At 39.9% G+C, this 21,923-nt stretch overlaps 1 protein-coding gene across 4 annotated transcripts in view; it reads left to right on the plus strand.

Moving 5' to 3' along the window:
- Nucleotides 1–21,187, plus strand: part of LOC126969629 (epsin-2) — a 46,239-nt gene extending 25,052 nt beyond the window's left edge. For 2 of the 4 annotated variants that reach the window (XM_050815183.1, XM_050815184.1), the window contains exons 5-11: nucleotides 2,929–3,149; nucleotides 4,764–4,872; nucleotides 5,991–6,029; nucleotides 6,757–6,849; nucleotides 8,017–8,167; nucleotides 12,584–12,774; nucleotides 16,545–21,187. In XM_050815183.1, coding sequence (XP_050671140.1) covers nucleotides 2,929–3,149; nucleotides 4,764–4,872; nucleotides 5,991–6,029; nucleotides 6,757–6,849; nucleotides 8,017–8,167; nucleotides 12,584–12,774; nucleotides 16,545–16,778 — 1,038 coding nt within the window. In that variant the 3' untranslated portion in view covers nucleotides 16,779–21,187. Of the gene's footprint in view, nucleotides 1–2,928; nucleotides 3,150–4,763; nucleotides 4,873–5,990; nucleotides 6,030–6,756; nucleotides 6,850–8,016; nucleotides 8,168–12,583; nucleotides 12,938–16,544 lie in introns of those variants that run through there. The other 2 variants (XM_050815185.1, XM_050815186.1) reach the window with 2 other exon arrangements.
- The last annotated feature ends 736 nt before the right edge of the window (nucleotides 21,188–21,923 follow it).

A 21,923-nucleotide genomic window follows, 5' to 3' on the forward strand; every position in this document is an offset into this window, starting at 1 on the left:
AGATGCATGAGATGTATGTTCTTCATACAAAGCTGGCAATATTACAGAGGAAATATATCAACAACATGTATTACGAAAAGATTTAGCAAGACAGGATAAGACTTTAGATAAAGAGGCTGCGAAAAAAGGAACAGATGATTTACAAGCTGTGAAATTATGTCCTATTTTTATGCCAGTGCATTATATTTTAAAATAAAATAAATGGTTTACAATTTTACTATATATAATCTGGGTACAAATGACGTAAAATGCTTTTGGTTTGATGAGACAGCATCAAATTTAAAAGCATCAACATATGCTACCTTTTTTATCGATTATTTGAGGAAAATCATAGGTGAAAGTCCTAAAGACGTCGTAATTTTCAGTGATGGATGTAAAGCGCAATACAGAAATGTTGTTGAAAAATCGTATTTTACTTTGATTGTTTAATAAAATTTATTAAATTAAACAACAAAATAAATACATTCGTATAATAAGGAACATATATGGGAATATGAAAGCTAAAGTACGGACAGAGAAGATAGGAGATTACTTCCCCATTAGAAGAGGAGTCCGACAGGGTGACCCTCTATCACCCAAACTCTTCTCGGCAACCCTAGAACACGTATTTCGGCAGCTCGATTGGTATAAACACGGGATAAATATTAATGGGAAATTACTAAACCACCTTAGATTTGCCGACGATCTAATACTAATAAGCGAAGACCCAGAAACCCTACAAAACATGATAGAACAACTAGTACATGAAAGTGAGCAGGTTGAACTATCAATGAATACAGAGAAAACAAAGGTTATGACTAATTACACTAAAGTTCCTATTAAACCTAATAATGTCAATGAATTGGAATATGTAGAGAAATATACATACCTTGGCCAAATAATATCTCCTACAGACCTCACTACAAAAGAAATAAATAATAGAATAACTATAGGATGGAAGAGATATTGGGCCCTAAAAGATGTCATGAAAAACCCGCATATACCAATAGAAGGCAAAAAGAAAATATTTAATACTTGTGTTCTACCCAGTATGACCTACGGGTGCCAGACTTGGAGTTGCACAAACAAAAATATCAAAGTGCTGGAAACCTGCCAACACAGAATGGAACGAAGTTTACTTAACATAAAACTTAAAGATAAAATTAGGTTAGCAACAATAAGAAAACGAACCAATGTGATAGATATAAAATATCATATCCAACAACTGAAATGGAAATGGGCTGGACACATGATACGAAGTAAGACTGAGAAATGGACTAAAGAAGTGACAGAATGGTGTCCAAGATATAATACCAGAAATAAAGGAAGACAGCATCGAAGATGGGAAGATGATATTCTAAAGGTGGCAGGTCCGACTTGGATGAGGACAGCAAGAGATAGATCTTTGTGGAGAAAACTTGGGGAGGCCTATGCTGAAAAGCAAAACAATCTAGAAACCGGTGTCTAATATAGTAAATTATCACATAAGTACTTTTATATAATCAAATTAAAATAGTAGATTTAAGATTAGAAATGTAACTGCACTTATTTATAGATTGTTAATAAAGGCTTTTATTATTATTATTATTAAATTAAAAATCTGTTTGATTTCAAAAACGCGCAACTTGCTGTTAGGTTCCATTTCGATAAGACTGTGGTCAAAGCAAAGCGTAAGTAGCGTGGCGGGTAAATTAAACATTGTAACGGGTAATCTTTAGTAAAAATAAATAGAAAACATCAATTATAACTCTATTTGAAATAATCTAAAAATCAGCCCTTAAAATAACGACATTAGAAAGTTTTAACCTCCCCGTGTAAAACTAGATCATACGTAGATACCTTTCTTGCCTTTACCTATAGTAGATTCGCGGTTTTGCACTATACCCGACGATATATGAACAGCACTGATCCCTCGTATATTATTATGTGTAGAAAAATAATATTTACATGTTTCATTATATGAATAACATAGTCATTTAAATAATTGCATGTACGTGCTCATTAAGGTTTATTTAAATCAGATGGCTTAGAGATATGAATGACTTTAGATTTTTCATTTACGCATCAGAATCTTACAGTCCCTTACCCACAGGTAATCATACTTGCAATTTAAGTTAACGAGCACGCTTCAATAGTAGTTTGTTCTCTGGTGTAAGGTGATCGCTGACGTAGATGCTACTGGCAGGACCAGGTACTCCCAGGTCCGCGGTGGTGAGACCGCGCCGAGCTCGTACCGCCTTTTACCGCCGGAACTAGTCTTTGCAAAAGCGCCTCGTGAACTTCACCATTATCGCGGGGACGGGAGCCTGACCGTTTTTGTCTGATTTCATATCAAAACGGCGCACACGGTGTGTGTAATCGATGTCTTTAAGGTCGAGTTGATGACCTACTTTAGCACTTATATTATGTAATATAGTTTGAAGTTTTTCCCCATTAATTACCCGCACACCTGAGATTTCTACACTGTACATCCGATTCGATTCGTGTAAGGTATTTATTGTGTCTTTTGCCGATATTAATTCAGTTTGCAATTTGGTAACCACTGCCATCTCTATCCTCAACTAACAATCAATGCTCGTGAATTTAGCATCAATTTCGCTTAGTCTAATATGGAGAGCCTGAATTCCCGCGATGGCATCCTTCAACTCGTACTTTACGGTACTTAAATCATCCCGTAAAGTCTTATCTCTGGAAGTGTGGCGTGTGTCTCTGAAAGTATTTTATGGAAATGTTGAAACATGTTTCAGCAGTGACTTATGAACTGCAAGTTTGTAATTTTGTTCTCAACATCAATAATATTCCCGCGCTCAGAATGGGGAAAAGTGAGAACTGCCGGTGACTTGACGAAGATATGACGAGGTTCCGTCCCTGTTCCGACGCGCGAACCCTTAGGTATCTCAAGAGGAATATGTCGCAATTGTATGTTGAATGTCTGTCGTTCCGTTCCAGTTGAGCGGGTCGCTGGGGTCGGTGGGGTCTGTGGGCGGCGGCGGCGGCGGCGCGGGGCGCGAGGCGGAGCTGGCGCGGCCGCTGACGGCGGGCGAGGAGGAGCTGCAGCTGCAGCTGGCGCTGGCCATGTCGCGGGAGGAGGCCGAGCGGGACGAGCGCCGCCGCCGCTCCGACCACGTGCGGCTGCAGCTGGCGCTCTCGCAGTCGCAGCAGGACGCCAGGTGGGCTGATGATGGAGGTTGAGTGCAGTACAGGCTGGCCATGTCGCGGGAGGAGGCCGAACTATTATTGAAGCTACATTGAAGATAACATATCTTACTTAATTACCCCTATCTTTAAAAACGGTGATACTAAACTAGTAACAAACTATCGAGGTATTTCTAAATTATCCTCACTAGCCAAAATACTGGAAAAAATTGTTACTGACCAATTAGCTGAAGCAGTTTAACATCACATTTCTCCACAACAGCACGGCTTCTTTCGAGGTAGGAGTGCAGACACCAATTTATGTTTTACAAATTTTATTCTAAACGCACTAGACGCTGGATGTCAAGTTGACGCTGTATATACAGACTTTTCCGAAGCATTTGACATAATAAATCATAACATCCTCATAACGAAATTATCTTCATTCAGTATACACGTTGACCTTCTAAGGTGGATTAAATCATACATTAGTAATCGAAGTCAAGCAGTTGCTTTAAGAGGTTACATTTCAAATTTTCTTAATGCTACCTCCGGAGTTACTCAGGGTTCCCATTTGGGTCCTTTACTTTTCTCTATATATATATAAACGATATTTACCACGTTTTTAATGAATCTTTTCATTTGCTTTACGCTAAATACACAAAGATTTTTTGAAATTATTACAAACTTAATTGACTGTCAGCATTTACAATATGATCTAGATAAATTAAATGATTATTGCAAATCATCTCTACCTTAACCTTCAAAAATATCATGTTATCTTAGTCACAAGGAAACAGAATAAGATAATCATCGATTATAATCTTGCAAGTCTCAAAAGGGTTGTGGAAACCAGAGGTCTTCGAATTACTCTAGATTTTAAAATGCATTTTAATGTACACATTAATAATATTATTAATAAAGCGTTTAAACTGCTCGGCTTAATATTTCGTATCACAAACCCTTTTACCCAGCCTTCTACTCTTAAAATACTATATTTCTCGTACGTAAGAAGCATACTTGAATTTGGTTCAGTTGTGTGGAACCCGCAATATCAGGTTCACGCTGTTGATATTTAGACACCATATTTTTATATAAAATATTAAATACCATTGTCGACTTACCCTCTCTAGTACCTAAATATAGCTTTAGAATTCCAAGGAAATCATCTCGTTCCCACAATTTATTTTACATAGAAAAAAAATAGATATGTGTCATACCAACTATGCATAGAATACTAAACTTATTTTAGAAGAACTATTAACTTGTATAACAGCAATCTTTTAGAAGTTTATATATTTGATTGTTTATTTGGTAAATTTAAGATACATATAAGAAAAATATTGTACTCTTTTTAGATAATTGTCAAAATTGTGATAACTATGTATAAGTTGTGTCTATACTTTAAAAAAATTCTTATGTTTAACCTGTATGGGACTCACTGTCGAAATTAATTTTAACTATATCATGTATATCTTTTGTTAAAGACTGTATGTTCCCTGAAAAAAAAATAACTTGTTTACATAACGCTTAGCTTCATTTTGCAAAAAATGTATCTTAGCTTTATAGCCCTCGAAAACTACAAAACCGGATACATGAACATGTTTTGTCGTGTCCACTTCACATGCAATGTCCTCGGTCGATTGCAGGCCCGACGGCGCCACCAACGGCCAGTCGCACCTGCTCGACCTGCTGGACGTGCAGCTGGGCCCGCCGCCTGCCGCCGAGCCCTGGCCGCTGTCGCCGCCGCAGAGGCAGGTCAGTAGCGACCCCCCTCCTACCTACGGGAATACAAAATTATTGTAAATTGTATAAAAGTCACAAGTTTTTTTAGCAGTTACTAAAAGTTCAGTAACGCTGTTGCGATTCCTCTGGGACGACGCGGGCGCAGCTCGCGTACCAATTAAAATCTTGTCTTCATTTTACATAAAAAAACCAGTGCCAACTAAATTCACAAGTTCATTTGTGACTTTATCTTTCTTGTCGTTTTTAAGTCCTTTAGTCTAGCAGATTTGCTCAAAGTATCCTTTATATTAGACGGTGCAAAGGGACAAGTGGCTTACCTGATGGAAATAAACTTATCAGCCGCCCTGGACGTCATCAATACTAGTCACACAAGCGTTCCGATGAGATGACGGTGTACCGCTGTTTGACGCCGGTTGTAAGGCAGAGCGGCCATGCCAGCCCAATTCGGTCACAGCTCGAGGTCACAACGTGGTACTGCCACTCGTTCCAATTGAATACATGCAGCATCATTAGGCAGTCCTTTTGCGCACAAAATGAACCCAATTTTGGGAGAATTTTATTGAAAATTATGACATTCGAGGTAAGGATCGCCTTATGTTAAATGGTCACCGCCGCCCACATAGCCTGCAACATTAGAACAGGAGAACCACAGGGGCGTTGCTGAAAGTTTTAAGAAAAGTGGACAAGTGTACGTTCATTGAAGATACCCGTGTCTTATTGATAACACCGCGTAAGGAAGTTCCGTCCATAGTCTGGTTGTACACGGAAGGAAGGACCTTCAAATCTATACTGTAGCCGACACGTCCAGATGGTGGGGATGATATGCTAGTTTGTGGCGAGTCGTGCGAAGGTGGAGTTCGCGGCAGGAATCAGGTGCCGTACATAGTAAGTTTATTGGCCGCGTACACTATGCGTGCCCGCACAGTACCAAGTGCATCGCTGCGCTGGTTACGACATATTACACATTAATAATATTATGCGTTATACAGGCTTTTCTCTTATTTTATTGTTGACAAATAGTCAATATGTGACTTAAACTCCAGTGTTGAGATGTGTGAGAGTGTCTTATAACGTATGTACAATTAACAATATTTAATGTATAACTTTGTTTTGTGTGCACACCCCCTCAGCCCGACACTCCGGATGTCAGTATATTCACGGACGCCATGGTGAGAGCGTGCTCAATCATTGTGGATCTTGTTCATATCAATCATTTAGCAGCTTGCTATAATCACACACTGGAGCTATTTTCATTTCTGGCCGCCCATACTCTCTTGAACGCGGCGGCCGTTGAGAGCCGAGGCAGGTTCGGAACCCCATTAGGAAGGGGCTGCCGGCTGCCACAATCAATACGAAGAGGAAGGTCACGTAATTGTTCTGAGAGCAATATTTTAACTCAATAAATGTTAGTTGGTTTTCCTATTTCCTCGTGACCGTGATCATCAAATGTTTGCCAGCGCCAGCTATTGTATATATTTGTGTAGCCAGTATATTTCCTTCCTCGTGTCCGTACCGCCTCAAGTTTCCTTCTCGGTAACTCAGCATCTTATAAAGCTCTTCATTACTCTCGTGTGTCTATTGTGCGTTAGTAATTTACGACGATTTTAATTATTTTCGTCATAGTAGGCGCTTGTGTTCTTTTATTATGCGAGTGTTCGGTATGTTTGTTTACAATATACAGTAATAATAAAATAATAAACAGTAAGCTCTCCACATCCTTTATTATCGAATGTATGTAATACGTGGGGTGTGGTTGATGACATATAATGTCTTAGCTTGTAGTGAACAGGGCTGCATATATTTGTGATCAAGCTCACCGCCCCCAGCTGCTACTTACAAACTCATGAGACTGAATCATTATTATGGTTGGTGTAAGTGCGTGTACTACGTGTACAGGACACCAGCCCCGAGGTGTGGTCCGGGGTGAGCAGTCCGGCGCGCGACCCCTGGGCGCCGCTCGCTGCCGACCCCTGGGCTCCGCTGGCGCAGGTCTGTTATCTATTGTATGAATAGACAAGAAACATCATGGACCCATGAGGCATGAGGTTCCAAATACACTGAGAGGCCTCAATGGATGATGATGAAGTCTTGAAAATAAGAAGTGCCGAAATTGGCGTAAAGATTTATTACTTATTTCTTACTGTATAATTTATTTATTAATTTTTAGCTAATTATGTTTGGACAATCAACATATTTTGTTAAATCATAATACATCTTGGGCTAAAGTAATATACAATCAAATCAGGTTTTCGATTTAATATGAGCAAACAGAATAACATTCAGCAACCTTGCACTTCGAGAAAGCTGTTGGTGAGAACACGCCTCCCCAGAGTAGAACGTATTAAAACTGTCAATATCAATCATATTTTGTCGATTGTTTACTAACGTTCTCGCAAGATAATTACTTTACGTTAGAAAAGGAAAATGTAAGGGTATGACCAATGGTTTAGCAGGGATGTGGGATATGTCAAACCGTTAAGAGATAGGACACTTTAACACTGTTACCTAAGGAACTCTGTGTCAGTAACACTACATTAAAATAACACGGAGGTATTACGTTTGTGACCGGTGGACAAAATCGAGCAATTATTGGGATTTAAAGGTTCTTGGGCAGTACAGTGTACTCTTCTAAATATGACAGGTAATTTTTTTTATGGAAAAAGGAGGACAAACGAGCGTACATTGTGGTAAGTGATCACCGCCGCCCACATTCTCTTGCGACACCAGAAGATTTACAGGACCGTTTCCGGCCTTTAAGGAAGGTGTACGCGCTTTTTAAAGTACCCATGTCGTATCGTCCCGGAAACACCGCATAAGGAAGCTCATTCCACAGCTTTGTAGTACGTGGAAGAAAGCTCCTTGAAAACCGCACTGTGGAAGACCGCCACACATCCAGATGGTGGGGATGATATCCTAACATGTGGCGTGTCGTGCGAAGGTGGAATTCGGCGGCAGGAATTAGGTGAAACAGCTCTTCGGAACACTTCCTGTGATGAATGTAGTAGAAGACACACAATGAAGCGACGTCGAATTTCCCGATAGAGTCACTGGAATCGTTCACGCAGTGTAGTGATAAGCTCTCCCACATTGAGTATATGCATGTTACGTAACATAGTCAGTGCCAGTGGCGGCCGGCTCACTATGTCCGTGTCACAGAGCAAGTCGCCGGTGTCGCTGCTGTCGTCGCCGTCGTCGTCGGAGCTCGAGCAGTTCGACGCGCTGTCCCAGCGGCGCGACCCCGCCCCGGCGCCCGCCCCCGCCCCCGCGCCCGACCCCTTCGACCTGTCCGCGCTGGTCGGCCCGCCAGGTGACACGCACACACATCTTTCATCATCATCATTTCAGCCGGAAGACGTCCACTCCAGCAGTGCCACAAAAGCCTCTCCCAAAAATCGGTCCTCCGCTGCCCTCATCCAAGCTATTCCGGCGATCTTGACCACATCGTCGGTCCATCTTGTGGAGGCCTACCAACACTACGTCTTCCGGTTCGTGGACACCATTCGAGGACCTTACTGCCCCTACGGCCATTTGTCAGTCGAGTTATGTGCCCTGCCCGCTGCCACTTCAGTTTCGCAATCATTTGGGCTATGTCGGTGACTTTGGTTCTCCTTCGGATCACCTCATTTCTGATTCGATCTCGTAGCGAAACTCCGAGCGTAGCCCTCTCCATTGCCCGCTGAGCAACAGTGAGCTTCCTCATAAGGCCCATAGTTAGCGACCACGTCTGCGTTCCGCATGGCATCACTGGCAACACACATTAGTTAAAAACCTTCGTCTTCAGACACTGTGGTATTTTGGACAAGAAGATTTTACGGAGCTTCTCGACCGCTGCCCATCCGAGTTGGATTCGACAAGTGACCTCTGTAGCGAAATTGGACCTGCCTAACTGGATTATTTGGCCGAGATAGACATTCTCGTAGACAATTTCGAGAGTACAGTTCCCTATTGTTATGGAAGTAGGTGCGAAATGGACATTTGACATGATCTTCGTCTTTTCCATGTTCATTTTGAGACCTAATCCTTGGAAAGCTGTATTGAGGCCATCAAGCATATGGCTTAAGTCTTCCATGGACTCTGCCATGATTATAATATCGTCTACGAATCGTAGGTGAGTGATATATTCGCCGTTAATATTGATGCCCAACCCGTTCCAGTCGAGAAGCTTAAAGACATCTTCCAATGCAGCGGTGAACAGCTTCAGCGATATAACATCGCTTTGTGTGACTCCAAGCTGCAGTCGGATAGGCTTCCAGAACTGATCCTGGAGAGAGACTGACATGGTGGCGTTTCCATACAAAAGGCTTCCAGAACTGATCCTGGAGACAGACTGACATGGTGGCGTTACCATACAAACACTTAAACGCTTCGATATATCGATAATCAATATGACACCTCTGAAGAGACTGAAGCACCGCACACGTCTCGAATCGAATAAAAGGCTTTCTTATAGTCCACGAACGCCAAGCATAGTGGCTGGTTATACTCCTCTGTCTTCTGTATAACCTGCCGCAGCGTATGTATGTGATCTATGATACTAAAGCCTTTTCGGAATGCGGCTTGTTCGGGATGCTGGAAGTCGTCGAACCTGCGTACGAGACGATTCGTGATAACCCTAGAAAACAGCTTATATACATGGGTTTCTCACCCATCATATGGGCCTATAGTTCTTCAAAAGCGTTTTGCCTACGAGGATGACTAAATTTAATAGCTTCTGGAGGATCTTCAGCACAGGGATACCACCATCTCTCAGAATCTCGGCTGTAATTCCATCATCACCCGGCGCCTTGTTGTTTTTAAGCTGTTTTGGGACCATAGGGCTAATCTCGTACAGGTGACGACAACGGTGACAACTAACTGGTATCTGGGATATCTTCGGTATAGTGTTGGGTTCAGCCTTGTTTCTAACAGGTGCCCGTGCAGTCGTGTATAACTGTCCGTAGAACTTCTCGACCTCTCTCAAAAGTTCGGGTTTAGACGAAACAATCCTGCCGTCACCGGTCTTTAGCCTCGTTTGTTGGCTCTGCCCAATAGACAAATCTCGTGCGAATACTTTAGAGCCATTGTTACGCTGTATGGTCGCCTTAATGAAATCTTTGTTATAGGGGCGTATGTCGCGAGTTGGAGATTTGTCTATTTAGCTGCCTGTACTGGGATGCATCGTCCGGTGACTGAAGGACCATTTGGCGTCTTATCCATCAAATTGAGGGTAGAGTTTGAGATTTTCCGGTTCATTTTGAACGGCTAGCCTTAAAGAAATTAGACTCTGATGTTTGAACAAACAGCTGCCACGAACCTGTTATTAAACTCGTCCACGTCAACGCAGTCACCGAGGCATTGGAAGCGGTTTTACAATTCGACTTGAAAGTTTTCCGGCATTTGAATTTTGATAGGTGCAGGTCGGAACGTAGACTACACCAGTCGAGACCGCTCCAGTTTTGCATTGATATTGAATGTGCTACTATGCAGTGATCGCTCCCAGTTTTCACTGATTTTGTAACAGAGACATCATTGAACATATGTCTTTTGGTCGACATAATGAAGTCGATCTCATTTTTGGTGGCACCATTGGGGCTGATCCAAGTCCATTTACGTTGTGCTGGCTTCATGAAGATTGAGTTCATCATATAGAGATCCTCCTTCTCTATGAAGTCAGCCAGCATATGGCCTCGGGCGTTCCAATTTCCATAACCAAATTTCCCCACTCTGAACTCATCGCCGCTACGTTTTCCCAGCTTTGCGTTAAAGTCTCCCATGACAGCGTTGAAGTGGGTCTTAGGAGTGTGAATGGCTGTTGAGATGGCCTCCACCTCCTCGTCTGAGTGTGTCAAAGTCAGAGCGTAAACCTGAATGACCTTCAGCGAATACCGTTGAGTAATACTGAGTATTAGGTACGCTACCCTAGTCGACTCGCTACCCACCTCAGTTACGTGACTGGCGAGAGACTTGTGCACGAGGAACCCGACACCACCCTGGGACAGTTGGTTCCCCTCCCGGAAGTAGAGCAGGTGTCCGGAATTTGATATGATTGAATTTAGGATTAACGAATCCTTTCCCTGTCTTCGGACCTCCGTTAACCCCACGATATCCCAAGATAGCCTGCTCAGAGCTCCCTCCAACTTCTCGTCGGTCCGCAGTGTTTTGACATTATATGTTGCCAGGGCCATTGTTGGTGATTGCCGAATCCAGGAATTCTTAGCATCCCCTCGCTTATGTGGCTGCTACCGTGGTCACCACAAGCGCCGGGGACTGGGGGCCGGGGTCTTTCAGTGTATGTTCTCATTTTTTGTGGTGTTTTCTGCCATAATTGCCACGCTTGGCAGGCGGGTTGGCGATCGCAGTAGATGTTGATGCTCCTCGGAAGGATGTTGCTACCCATCCTCCGTTGTTTGTATCCCTTAGTCGCATTTCACGACACCCACGGGAGGAGATGGGGTGGTGCTATTTTGGTGCGACACCACACGCACGCCTTTACACACATTTACTTATCTAACAATGATTCTTGTCTTGAGCTAGGTTAGTCGCATTTCACAAGTATTGTTTAACTTTGTTAATCTATATTATAATATTAATCTTATCGAGGGTGCATCATTGAACTTATTCTAACGTGAAGTCTACACTTTGTCCATTTTATTAATAGTTTTTTGATAGCTCACACCCATGAAGTTTTGTATTGTTTATTTTAAATTTTATAAAATATAATATTTCTTCAAATAAAATTTGAAAACATTTTTTTTATGAACGATGCAGGATACGACCAGCGATCTCTCGCGTTCCGTGCGGGATAATAATATTTATTTCTTGATATATTAAAACTAAGTGTGGTCTTCACCTCCTCCACATTTTCACTAATGTACAATATGTTCCGCAGGGGCTTTTACTGTAGTTCAGCTGTTTGCATTGGCCAGTTCTTGGCCGTCACATGGGTGCAAGCGCTTTTGAATAATTGCAACATTTTATTTGATGTGGATGGGGGATCTTGTATTGTTTCTTGCAGCATGCCCTTTTATTTACTTTTGCCCATATAAGTTTCATGGCGTTGTATTGGCAGTGATATAGAGGAATTCTAAGGACGATATGACTATATACTGCTGCTATTTCATTAATCACATATCTACCGTTTTGGTTTTTAATATTTTTAACTTGGAATCGTCTACACTGTCAGGTTTATATTGGTTTGCGTTGGTATGTTGTCAATTTGGCTAGAGTGGTAGGGCCGGTTTGAGAGTAACTGTATCTGAGAGCCGTTAATATGACTGCTCTTTTGAAGAGCAATCTGATTGAATATGTCAATAAAGTATTTAATTTTATCCTTTCATCAAAGCTACTTTGCCTTCCACATGATCTTTGAATTGTGTGCTATGAATTCGAGACCCAATATTATAAGTGGAACCCAATATTATATATTGAAAATAAATAAATACCATGTAGAATGTTGAATGTTGGGAATAGCATCAGCCTAATGGAACTCAAGAATTTTTCGTTTCAAGTATTTCCCGTCGAAAAATATCTGTATTGGAATCCCAATGAGAAACTTGTGGTCCACTCTCAAAATTCACGGGAATAATATCGAACAAATGCCTTCGTTATACAAACTCACCAACGAGCCCTCTCACTTGCTTATGTTTGACTTTGAAGGAAATAGATTATAGATGCCGTATTTGATATCCTTAGTAAAGAGATATATAAATGCGCTACTAATAAAGGACTCTGTGTGTCCGGCCAGGTGACGGCGGCAGCAGCGAGCCGGTCAAGAAGTCCCCGTCGTCGTTCCTGGGCGAGAACTCGTCGCTGGTGAACCTGGAGCGGCTGCTGCAGCCCCCCGCCGCGCCCCTCGCTCACAACCCCTTCGCCGCGGAGCCTGCGCCCGTCGGCCCCGCACCCGCCGCAAGGCAGCTGTTCGCGCCGCCCCCGCCGGTATGTCGCTGGCCGGTGTTTAACTAACAGAATAGCAGCGGCTTAGACAATTAAGAACCGTTCACTTCATGTGAGGCTGTATCCACGCTATGTAAACAGGCTGAGGCAGTTAAGAGTAAACTTTTGCGGTGAAAAATAAAAAAATATAAACTTGGACTTTTTAGACACGTGTTTTGGCTAAACAGTGACCTAGCAATAATAGCGTCAATGACCCAACAATAACGACGTCTAAAATGGAGTTTATCTTTTCCTATTACAAAAAGTGTTTAGCTCGTGTTTAACTAAAACATCATTATGTACAACATAAACTGAAGTGTACAGGAACAATTTCAGAAGCGAAACGCAATTTATGTCAGCTGTCATCTATCTATCATAATAATTTAATCAAAATGTTACTTAAGAATATGATCTACCCGTTAGTTGATGAACTAAACAACAAAAAGACACGGATTTGTAATAGAACTTCTTCTTAAAACAAGTATATCGAAGCCAAAAATGGCTATTCTGAATACCATTTTAGAATTTAGAGTTACAAGGGCGGCACTGAAAATTTCGGGAATCAAGGAAGTGACACAACATTACTATTTAAAAATGTATTTATTGCTTTTCGAAGTATTCTCCGCGAAATTTGACACATTTTTCCATACGATGGAACCAATCATTGAAGCAACCATTCCATTCGGAAGCTGGGGTCTCCAAAATGGCCGTTTTGTAGGCGTCTACAGCTTCTTCAGGTGAAATAAATCTCTGACCACGCAATTTATTCTTTATTTTAGGGAAAGGATAGAAATCTTGATCTAAAAACTCTTTTGTTCTGTGCGCGGTGTGAGAACTCGCATTGTTGTGATGGAGGATGATGCGGCGGTTGCAGTTGTTTTTACGAAGTTCAGAGACGACCTGTGGCAAACAAATGCTAGCATACCATTCTCCATTAACGGTTCTTTGTCCCTCAAGAGGAATAGTCGCAACATGATCGGTTTTGGAGACAACCGTGGCCACCATTTTTTTTGCAACACTCTGTGAACGAACAATTTTTGTTGGCCTTAACTCATTTTCGAACACCCAAACTTGTGACTGGTTTTTTGTTTCGGGTTCGTACGCGTATATCCAAGATTCGTCACCTGATAAGATGTTGTATACAGCATTTGAGGACCCTGCGTGGAATCTTTCGAGAGTTCTGACGCACCAAGTAACGCGAGACGCTTTTTGCTCTTAACAGAGCAAATGCGGTATCCATCGGGAAAACAACTTTTTTACACCTAATTGTTCATGCAAGATTATTTGTATTTGACTCATGCCAATGTCTAAAGTTGCCTGAATTTCTCGGTATGTCACATGTCGATCTTCCTCAATCAGCTTACGCACAGCATCAATGTTTTCTTTGGTGACTGCAGTTTTTGGACGACCATGACGGGGATCACTGAGCTTGACACGTCCACGTTGAAATTCAGCAAACCAGCGATAAATTGTGATTTTGGATGGGGGTTCATCACCAAATGCAGATCATCCGGTCAACACACTGTTTTTGTGTTAAACCACTTTGAAAGTCATAATAAATCATCCCCCTAGAATTTTCTCGAGTCAATCCCATTTTCTCAACAAGTTTGAAAATACCTTGTGACAAGACCGAGAATCTTTTTTTAAATAAATAAATGGTATTTGATTTTTTAAAGCAAGGAGCTTTCAATTAAAAAGATTTTAATATGACAGGAACAGTGGAAATATTCCATTCCCGATACTTTTAGTGCAGCCCTCGTATAGGAGGCCTGTCTCAGTCCCCGATATATCGAACTCGTGAGTACGTGTGGCGGCCGCGCTATTTATTTATTTATTATTCGCTAGCCTGGCTATTATAAGTGATTATCATTATAATTTAATTACCATTCATGATAGCTACCTATTTATTTCCTATATACTAAGTATGTTTGACTATATTGTGGTCTTCCACCGCATGCATTACTATTTGCAACTAATGTAGGTTTAAAAAATATTGATTTATTAAAACCATAGAAAAAATTGAGCCATTTTTATAAGGTGACTAGGTTTTACTTAAAATATTCTGATTATATAAGCACATTATATTAAAAAATGTGATTACAAATCGAAAATATGTGATTATTAAATACTTAGGACGGTTTGAGCATTTCTGATAATCGTGCCCATGATAATGAATGCCTGTGTTCAAATTACAAAATAAAATTAAAATGCTATTAACTGCAATTAAATATATGAAAACCAAGTGGAAAATTAATGGAAACTTCAAGATGGTGTGTTTTTGACTGGAATGCAAGGTGGATATAACTAACACTCGTGATATCTTTCTCTGTGGAATAGTAGAAATTATGCCGATCACAGCTGGTAAAACATTGGCCTATACATACTGAGTACGAGGTAGGAAAATGCAATCAATCTTAAAACTATATGAATATTATAGCCAAAGCATATTAAATTGGGACTTATTAAACAATTAGTAAAGCCAAATCATGATTTGAAGAGTTTTTTCAAAAGCTTTCAGAACCTATAATTAAAGCTGCAATTCTTGTAGGCTTAGTTGCTATTATAATTGCAGCCACATAAGTGTTAACCATGAAAAATGCTTATTTGTCGCTTTCACCAGAAAAATCCACAGAATTTAGTTACCAAATGTAAAAACACCGAATCGATAAAAAACTAGTAGTTAATGATCTAGGAGTACTTCTGGATGCAAAGTTAATATTTGGAGAACAAATAGACACTATTGTTGGTAAATCAATGTTTATACGCTTCATCTTGCGCGTAAGTAGCCCTTTTTCTGATTTGGACTGCACCAAGGTTTGTTAAATTTATATTTTAGAATCATTCTTGAAAATTGCAGTGTTATATGGAACCCTTAATATTCTATGTATATTAACAAATTAGAAAGCATTCGGAGAAAATATGTTAAACACCTTAACTTTAGAACAAACAGTTATAATAAAGGTTATGAAGAATCTTGTAAACACCATCAACTCATTAGTCTTGAAAACAGACGTAACATGCTTGATTTATCTCTTTTACATGGGCTTTGTCACCCACCTATATACCTAGTCACACACAAGTATACCTAGTTTTGCCATAAATACTGAAACAAAGAAAAAAAAATGTGGTGCGTACTAAGTAAACATGTCAGAAGTGAAACATCTTTGGGAAACTAATTTTTAAATCTCGTTTTTAAACTAAATGTTTTTTTTATATTAGAAATTATTATTCTACTTACTCGCGGCCACGCATTAAACCCGCACGATACAACGCTAGTAGGGAAGATGTTCAATTTTTTCGCATCTGCGCGCATAACGTGCACGATAAAAAGCTAGTGGGGAAGAAGTTCTACGTTTTTGCGGCCGTACGCTGAACCTGGACGATATAACTCTAGCAGGAAAGATGTTCTACTTACTCGCGAACGCGAGCTAAACCTAAATGATACAATGCTCGTTGCGAAGTTTTTCTACTTACTAGTGATGCCATGTGCTTCATACTACGTTTGCTTTTTCTCATTCTATCTCAATTGGTCTCAATCCCTCTGTCTCTCTTCTTGGATAAAAACGTCACTAATTGCCGGGACGCTTTCGTTTCCGTTTCATTTGTAAAATATTACCCTCATGCGCCTAAACAAGATTCACTTCAAAATTTTTCTATTGCAAAAAACATTTATTGCTTTTGCAGGGTGTCAGTTTAATATATACATAAATATAAAACAATTTAAAATTGATTGACAAAAAGCGCATACTGCAATTCGGAATGAAATATTTCAGGCGAAACTATCAATAAACGAGATCAAGCAGCAGCAGATGGGTCTCGCCAGTAGCGTGAGCTTCCCCAGCGCGGCGCCTGTCTTCGGCGCGAGCGCGGGCCCCGGGCTGGGCCCCGGCCCCGGGCTGGGCCCCGGCCTGGGCCCCGGGCTGGGCCCCGGCCTGGATCCCTGGGCGCCGGCGGGGGCGCGGCCCTCGTCGCCGTGGTCGGGGACGCCCAACCCCTTCCTGTCGTAGCGGGGGGCCGCCGGTGCTGGTGCATTCACTACAACAAACTAATAACATGGAAAACTTTCATTATGACTTATTATACTAAGTAACTGTTTGTTTATGCTCCCGTCGTTCATATATCAGTATTAACATTAAGTTTCGTCGATCCGAGCCGGCCGGGTGCCCGCGGTCCCACTGTTGAATCATTATTCTGTCTTAAGTTTTCTTTTTCAAAACAAACTTCTCGCCGATATTATCACCCTGCGACCCGCCCGGAAGATGTACTTTGCGGAACTCTTCCTAGTACATCGTGAACCATTTTATTATTAAGAAAGAGCTAAAGAGAAGCGTCGAATGTTACCTTCTTTGACTGACACGAGAGCGGGCATTGCATTGTGCGCGGACCCGAGGCAAACCCGAGGGTTACGATACACCCGAGTAGATCGATAGTGCTTTATCCTCCACCTAGGAAATGATGAGGTGGAGGACGAATTAGAAATAAATTTTCATACAATTTCTAAACCTCTCAAGACGGCTACCCGTAACTGGTATAATGGTCACCTTTTTTGGTCTGACATTGTCCAATCTTGTATTTACTTTTATAAGTTGCCCACTATGGTCGGACTGAAGATTATTAATTATGAGTTTACTAGTAATAGTAACATCTGTAAAAATGTTATCTAAACAGGTTGCTGTTGTAGAAGTGATTCTAGTAGGTTCCCAAAATACATTGAACAAATTAAAACTTTGAAATAAATTTTTAAGGCTAGTACAATTGGCCGAAGGTTCAAGCAAGTTTATATTAAAATCTCCACACACTATAATTGACTTGCTAGTTTTGCTAAATTTTGATAGTACCTCGTCCATTCTATGTTGGAATTGTTCATATGATGCAGTAGGGGGGCGGTATACACTTACAATAATAAATTGCTCTAGTTCTATACAAGCTATCTCAATTAGTTGTTCTATAGAGAGATTAACAATATCTCTTCTATTTTTACATTTTAATCTATTATTAATAATAATTAGGGAACCTCCATGTATTGCCCTACTTCTACAAAACGAACTGACTACTTTATGTTCTCTAAAACTAAACTGGAGCTGATGACTCTTACGCCAATGTTCTGTAATACATAATATATCTATATTACAGCAGCTCAAAAACATTTCAATTTCTAATTCCTTACTTGAGATACCTTGTATATTCTGGTGAACAATATTTATGAGCTTTATAATATGATTATCTATAGCAGTAACATTTATATTTGGTGAATGTTGCCTATTTTGTATGATATTGCAAGAGTTGTCCTCCCTTGTCAAATGAAAAAAAAAATGGAAAAATACGCAATCTACAGGCTCCAGATAGAGTCGAGGGCCTCAATATATTTGAGTATTGTTATCGCACTTCCTTGATTCATCATTAATAATGCCACATTTTATGTTTAATATTTCAAAAAAAAAATTATTTCCTTGTATACATAATTATTTCCTTGTATACATACTCGCATTAATTGAAACCGCAGTATAAAGTAGTGATTCCAGTCTCCCTGAGAATGAAGTAACATCTTGGATTCCCTCTGATTCGGAAATTAAAAAGCAAAGTGCAAGGTTAAAAATTGTATGGTAAATGCGGTAACAGCTCTATATTGGAAGCCTTCAACAACATAGTCGTGGTAAAAAAACGACATTGTTGCGAGAATGGTTATTGCCGTCTTCTTCCGGTTTCGTCTCCGGCGACAATATTATATCGACCCAACAACTGTCCTCCATTATATTTCCAATAAGTCATGCAATATCCATCGAGTTCAAACTTACAAATCTTCAGGTCTTCATACAAAACCATTGACACTTGACTTGTGTCAATACCTAATACGGTACGAATTTAATGACATGTCATATTATATCAGTTATCGGTTAGTATAAAATTGATGTATGCTATTAGCACAAGTAATATTTAATATTAATTGTGCTAATAGCATACATCGGGCGAGCTCCACGACAAACAATGGACATACTGATTAAACTGTCCTGATCCTTTCAGTGGTATGTGGGCCACTAAATTACAAGAGTAATTTTGACAGTGAAATAAATGAATACTTATTTGAAATCGATTTGATACAATAAAAAAATAAGATAAAGGTTGTCCACTGGCTGAAACACAATCTGTATGTATGTAAACTGCAACTAACCAGTGTCGTAGTCCGTTACAAGTTCAATACACTCACAATAGAATAAGGTAAGAACACGTTAGAAAGGAATTTTCATATAACATATATTTTGTACGTAATAAATGATGCCCTCGTATCCCTCAACACGGAGGCTCCAAATTGTGCTTATTCAAGTCGGCCATTTGACTTGGTCGCATCTCTCACTTTATGTTCCCTCGTCCTGTCTCTGTGTCCGTCCGTACACACTCGGCGACAAACAATACTCGTTACGTTACGACATGTTTCAGTGACGGCCGCTGCTAACAAACTATGGTGCCGGAACCTTCAACAATCACGATATACGTTCTTACATATTCAAACTACCCTACGTTATTTAATTCTGTCTTTTATGTTTTTAAATAATAACAAAATCATTTTTACTAAATTATAATAATTGAAACGAAACAAATATTAAAATAAACATTAAAAGAGATAAAATATATTTTTTGTTGATAATATTTTTTACAATTGTAACTGACAAATCAGTACTTTTAATGATGAGTTTTATATATACATTATGACGTTATAGATTTTAATGAATTGTTTACAATATATTGTCGAATGAAGACAGATGTATTGATTGTTGCCCCACAACTTTCATTTATCATGAATCTATAATAATTGTAAGGTATCTTAAGGTAATATTATATTTTTGTAAAGTAAACTGGGTAACACGAGTGGTGGTGTGGTGTCGGTGACCTGCAGCTCGTCTACTTGACTCCAAGTAACCTAAAGGTTTTATCACCTGTCGAAACAATGTCTGTACAGTCATGATGCGGTACGGTTGATGGACATTCTATCACTCACTTGTTCACACAACATTGAACTGAGAGTTGTACAAAATATGTAATATTATGCAATAATTTCCCCCAACCTTCAGCCTCGGTCTATTGTCGCATAACACATTGGTACCTAATTCAGTGTATGTTCATATGGGCAGTATTGAGATCGTCTATACTCTATGAAATTATTTCAATTCCAGCCTATGTTTCAGATAACTAACTTTAATTATCATATAATACAAAACTTGGATTTGATTTGATTGATGTAACTTTTGTTGTTTGGCTTTATATATTTGAAATCATTATGTTATTAGAAGTGTTCTGTTGGTGAGGTCGGGTCCAGTTTCTCTCGCTGGTAATCTGAAAGTCGAAATGGTTCTAATGTCCCCAGCCGTCTAAGACTGTTCGGACTTGTATCAAATTTGTTTTCGAATTTAACATTATTGAATACTTAATGAACAATACCTTTCGAGTCGACAAGAATGGTTAATATTAGTTGTAAATAACATATATTATGGAGTCAATCAAAGTCCGCTGTCACGTTGTGTGAAGAGGAGTGTCGTTACACCAATCATAATATCATTATTATTTAGATTAATTATTATTATTATTACATTCATATGTAGTATAATGGAAATTTGTTAGTTCGCGGTAATGATCAAATAAAATAGTTGTATTGTGATGGTGAAATTAAAGTATCAGTTTATAATGTCTGGACAAATAAAGTATTCCAACGGAACTTCAGTTCGATTTGCTGCGAAATTAGAACATCTTCGTTTCGAAGTAACGGAATGTAAGCGAATACACTAGCAGTAGTCTGTACTACTTTATATAATGTGATAACGTCGCTCATTGAGCATGTGCTTCGCTCTGTACCGTGTTGTATCTCGGACACGGACATGTTCTGGTTGCGAGTGCTCCGTCCCGCCGTGCCTTACTCACCGCCGCTGCACTCAGTACTCCCGCGTATTATGGAGTGTGTGTGAATGTGTGAGGTGGGGCGTGTTCTGTACTGCCGTGTTCCTCCCGTATGACTGTGTTTCAAATCCTTACGGATATTTAAGTGCCTCGTGAACAAGGATTATTATATTTTTCTGATATTCAAGTCGTCGTAGTTCGTGCGGCCGGCCGTGGACGGTCTCGTCCACTCCAAAGTGCTATTTGTACATCGACGTCAAGTTGCTTACGTGCTGGCATTGAAACATCAAGTATTTTGCGCTGGTTATAATTAATATAAGTACGGTTTCATTTTGATTATGTTTACTAATAGCGGTTTCAATGGTTATTAATTATTATATTATCGGTTATGTAGATAAATTTTTATTTAATATATTATTTTTGACCAATATATTGCATCGATGCTGCTAATCTAATGTGTCACTTAGCTAGGAAGAACTGTAAAAAATTATGTAACTATTTAATTAAAAAATATATAAGTTTTTCAGTATACTGTCTTTTAATTAAAACACCCCCCTGAACACCAGTAGAAGACGCGACAATTACCTGCCTGTTGCTCTCCGAAGAGACCCGTGCGGTGCGGCGCGGCGGTGGTACTGCTATTCAAATTCAAATATTTTTATTCAAAAATAGGATGTGACATCATTTATTGAAAGTCAACAACTACCACCCATTCCAAAACGAATGCCTCAGACCTGAGAAGAACGGGCGCAACAAACTCGGCGGACTATTTTTTTCATTGTGGTATCATTAAGAAAGTTATTTATGTTACAGTTACCTTTACCACACACAAAGGTTTTTTAACAATAGTCAATAACGCAATACTTTTGTTTTGAACACTTTCTGGGTTCTTGTTGGGCATATACATCGCCCCACAAAAGACTTACTAACTCGACTAAGCCGAGTAGTAGGCATTATAGGTTTTTCTCTGTTCCTGGTGTTAACATTATGCTTATGACAGTTTATAGCAAATTCACTTAGGTGCCTGTGGACATACATTACATTATCAAGAATATATTGAGAAGCAACAGTAAAGATGTTAATTTCTTTGAATTTTGCTCTCAATGATTCCTTAGGATCTAGGTTATAAATAGCGCGAATAGCCCTCTTCTGCAGCACAAATATTGTATTAATATCGGCAGCGTTGCCCCATAGCCCCATAGTAATTACCATAGGACACTATAGTATAGAAAAACCTAAAGTATACTAGTCGCGCCGTATCTATG

Source organism: Leptidea sinapis, chromosome 18, assembly GCF_905404315.1.
Source record: "Leptidea sinapis chromosome 18, ilLepSina1.1, whole genome shotgun sequence".
NCBI classification, from domain to species: domain Eukaryota; kingdom Metazoa; phylum Arthropoda; class Insecta; order Lepidoptera; family Pieridae; genus Leptidea; species Leptidea sinapis.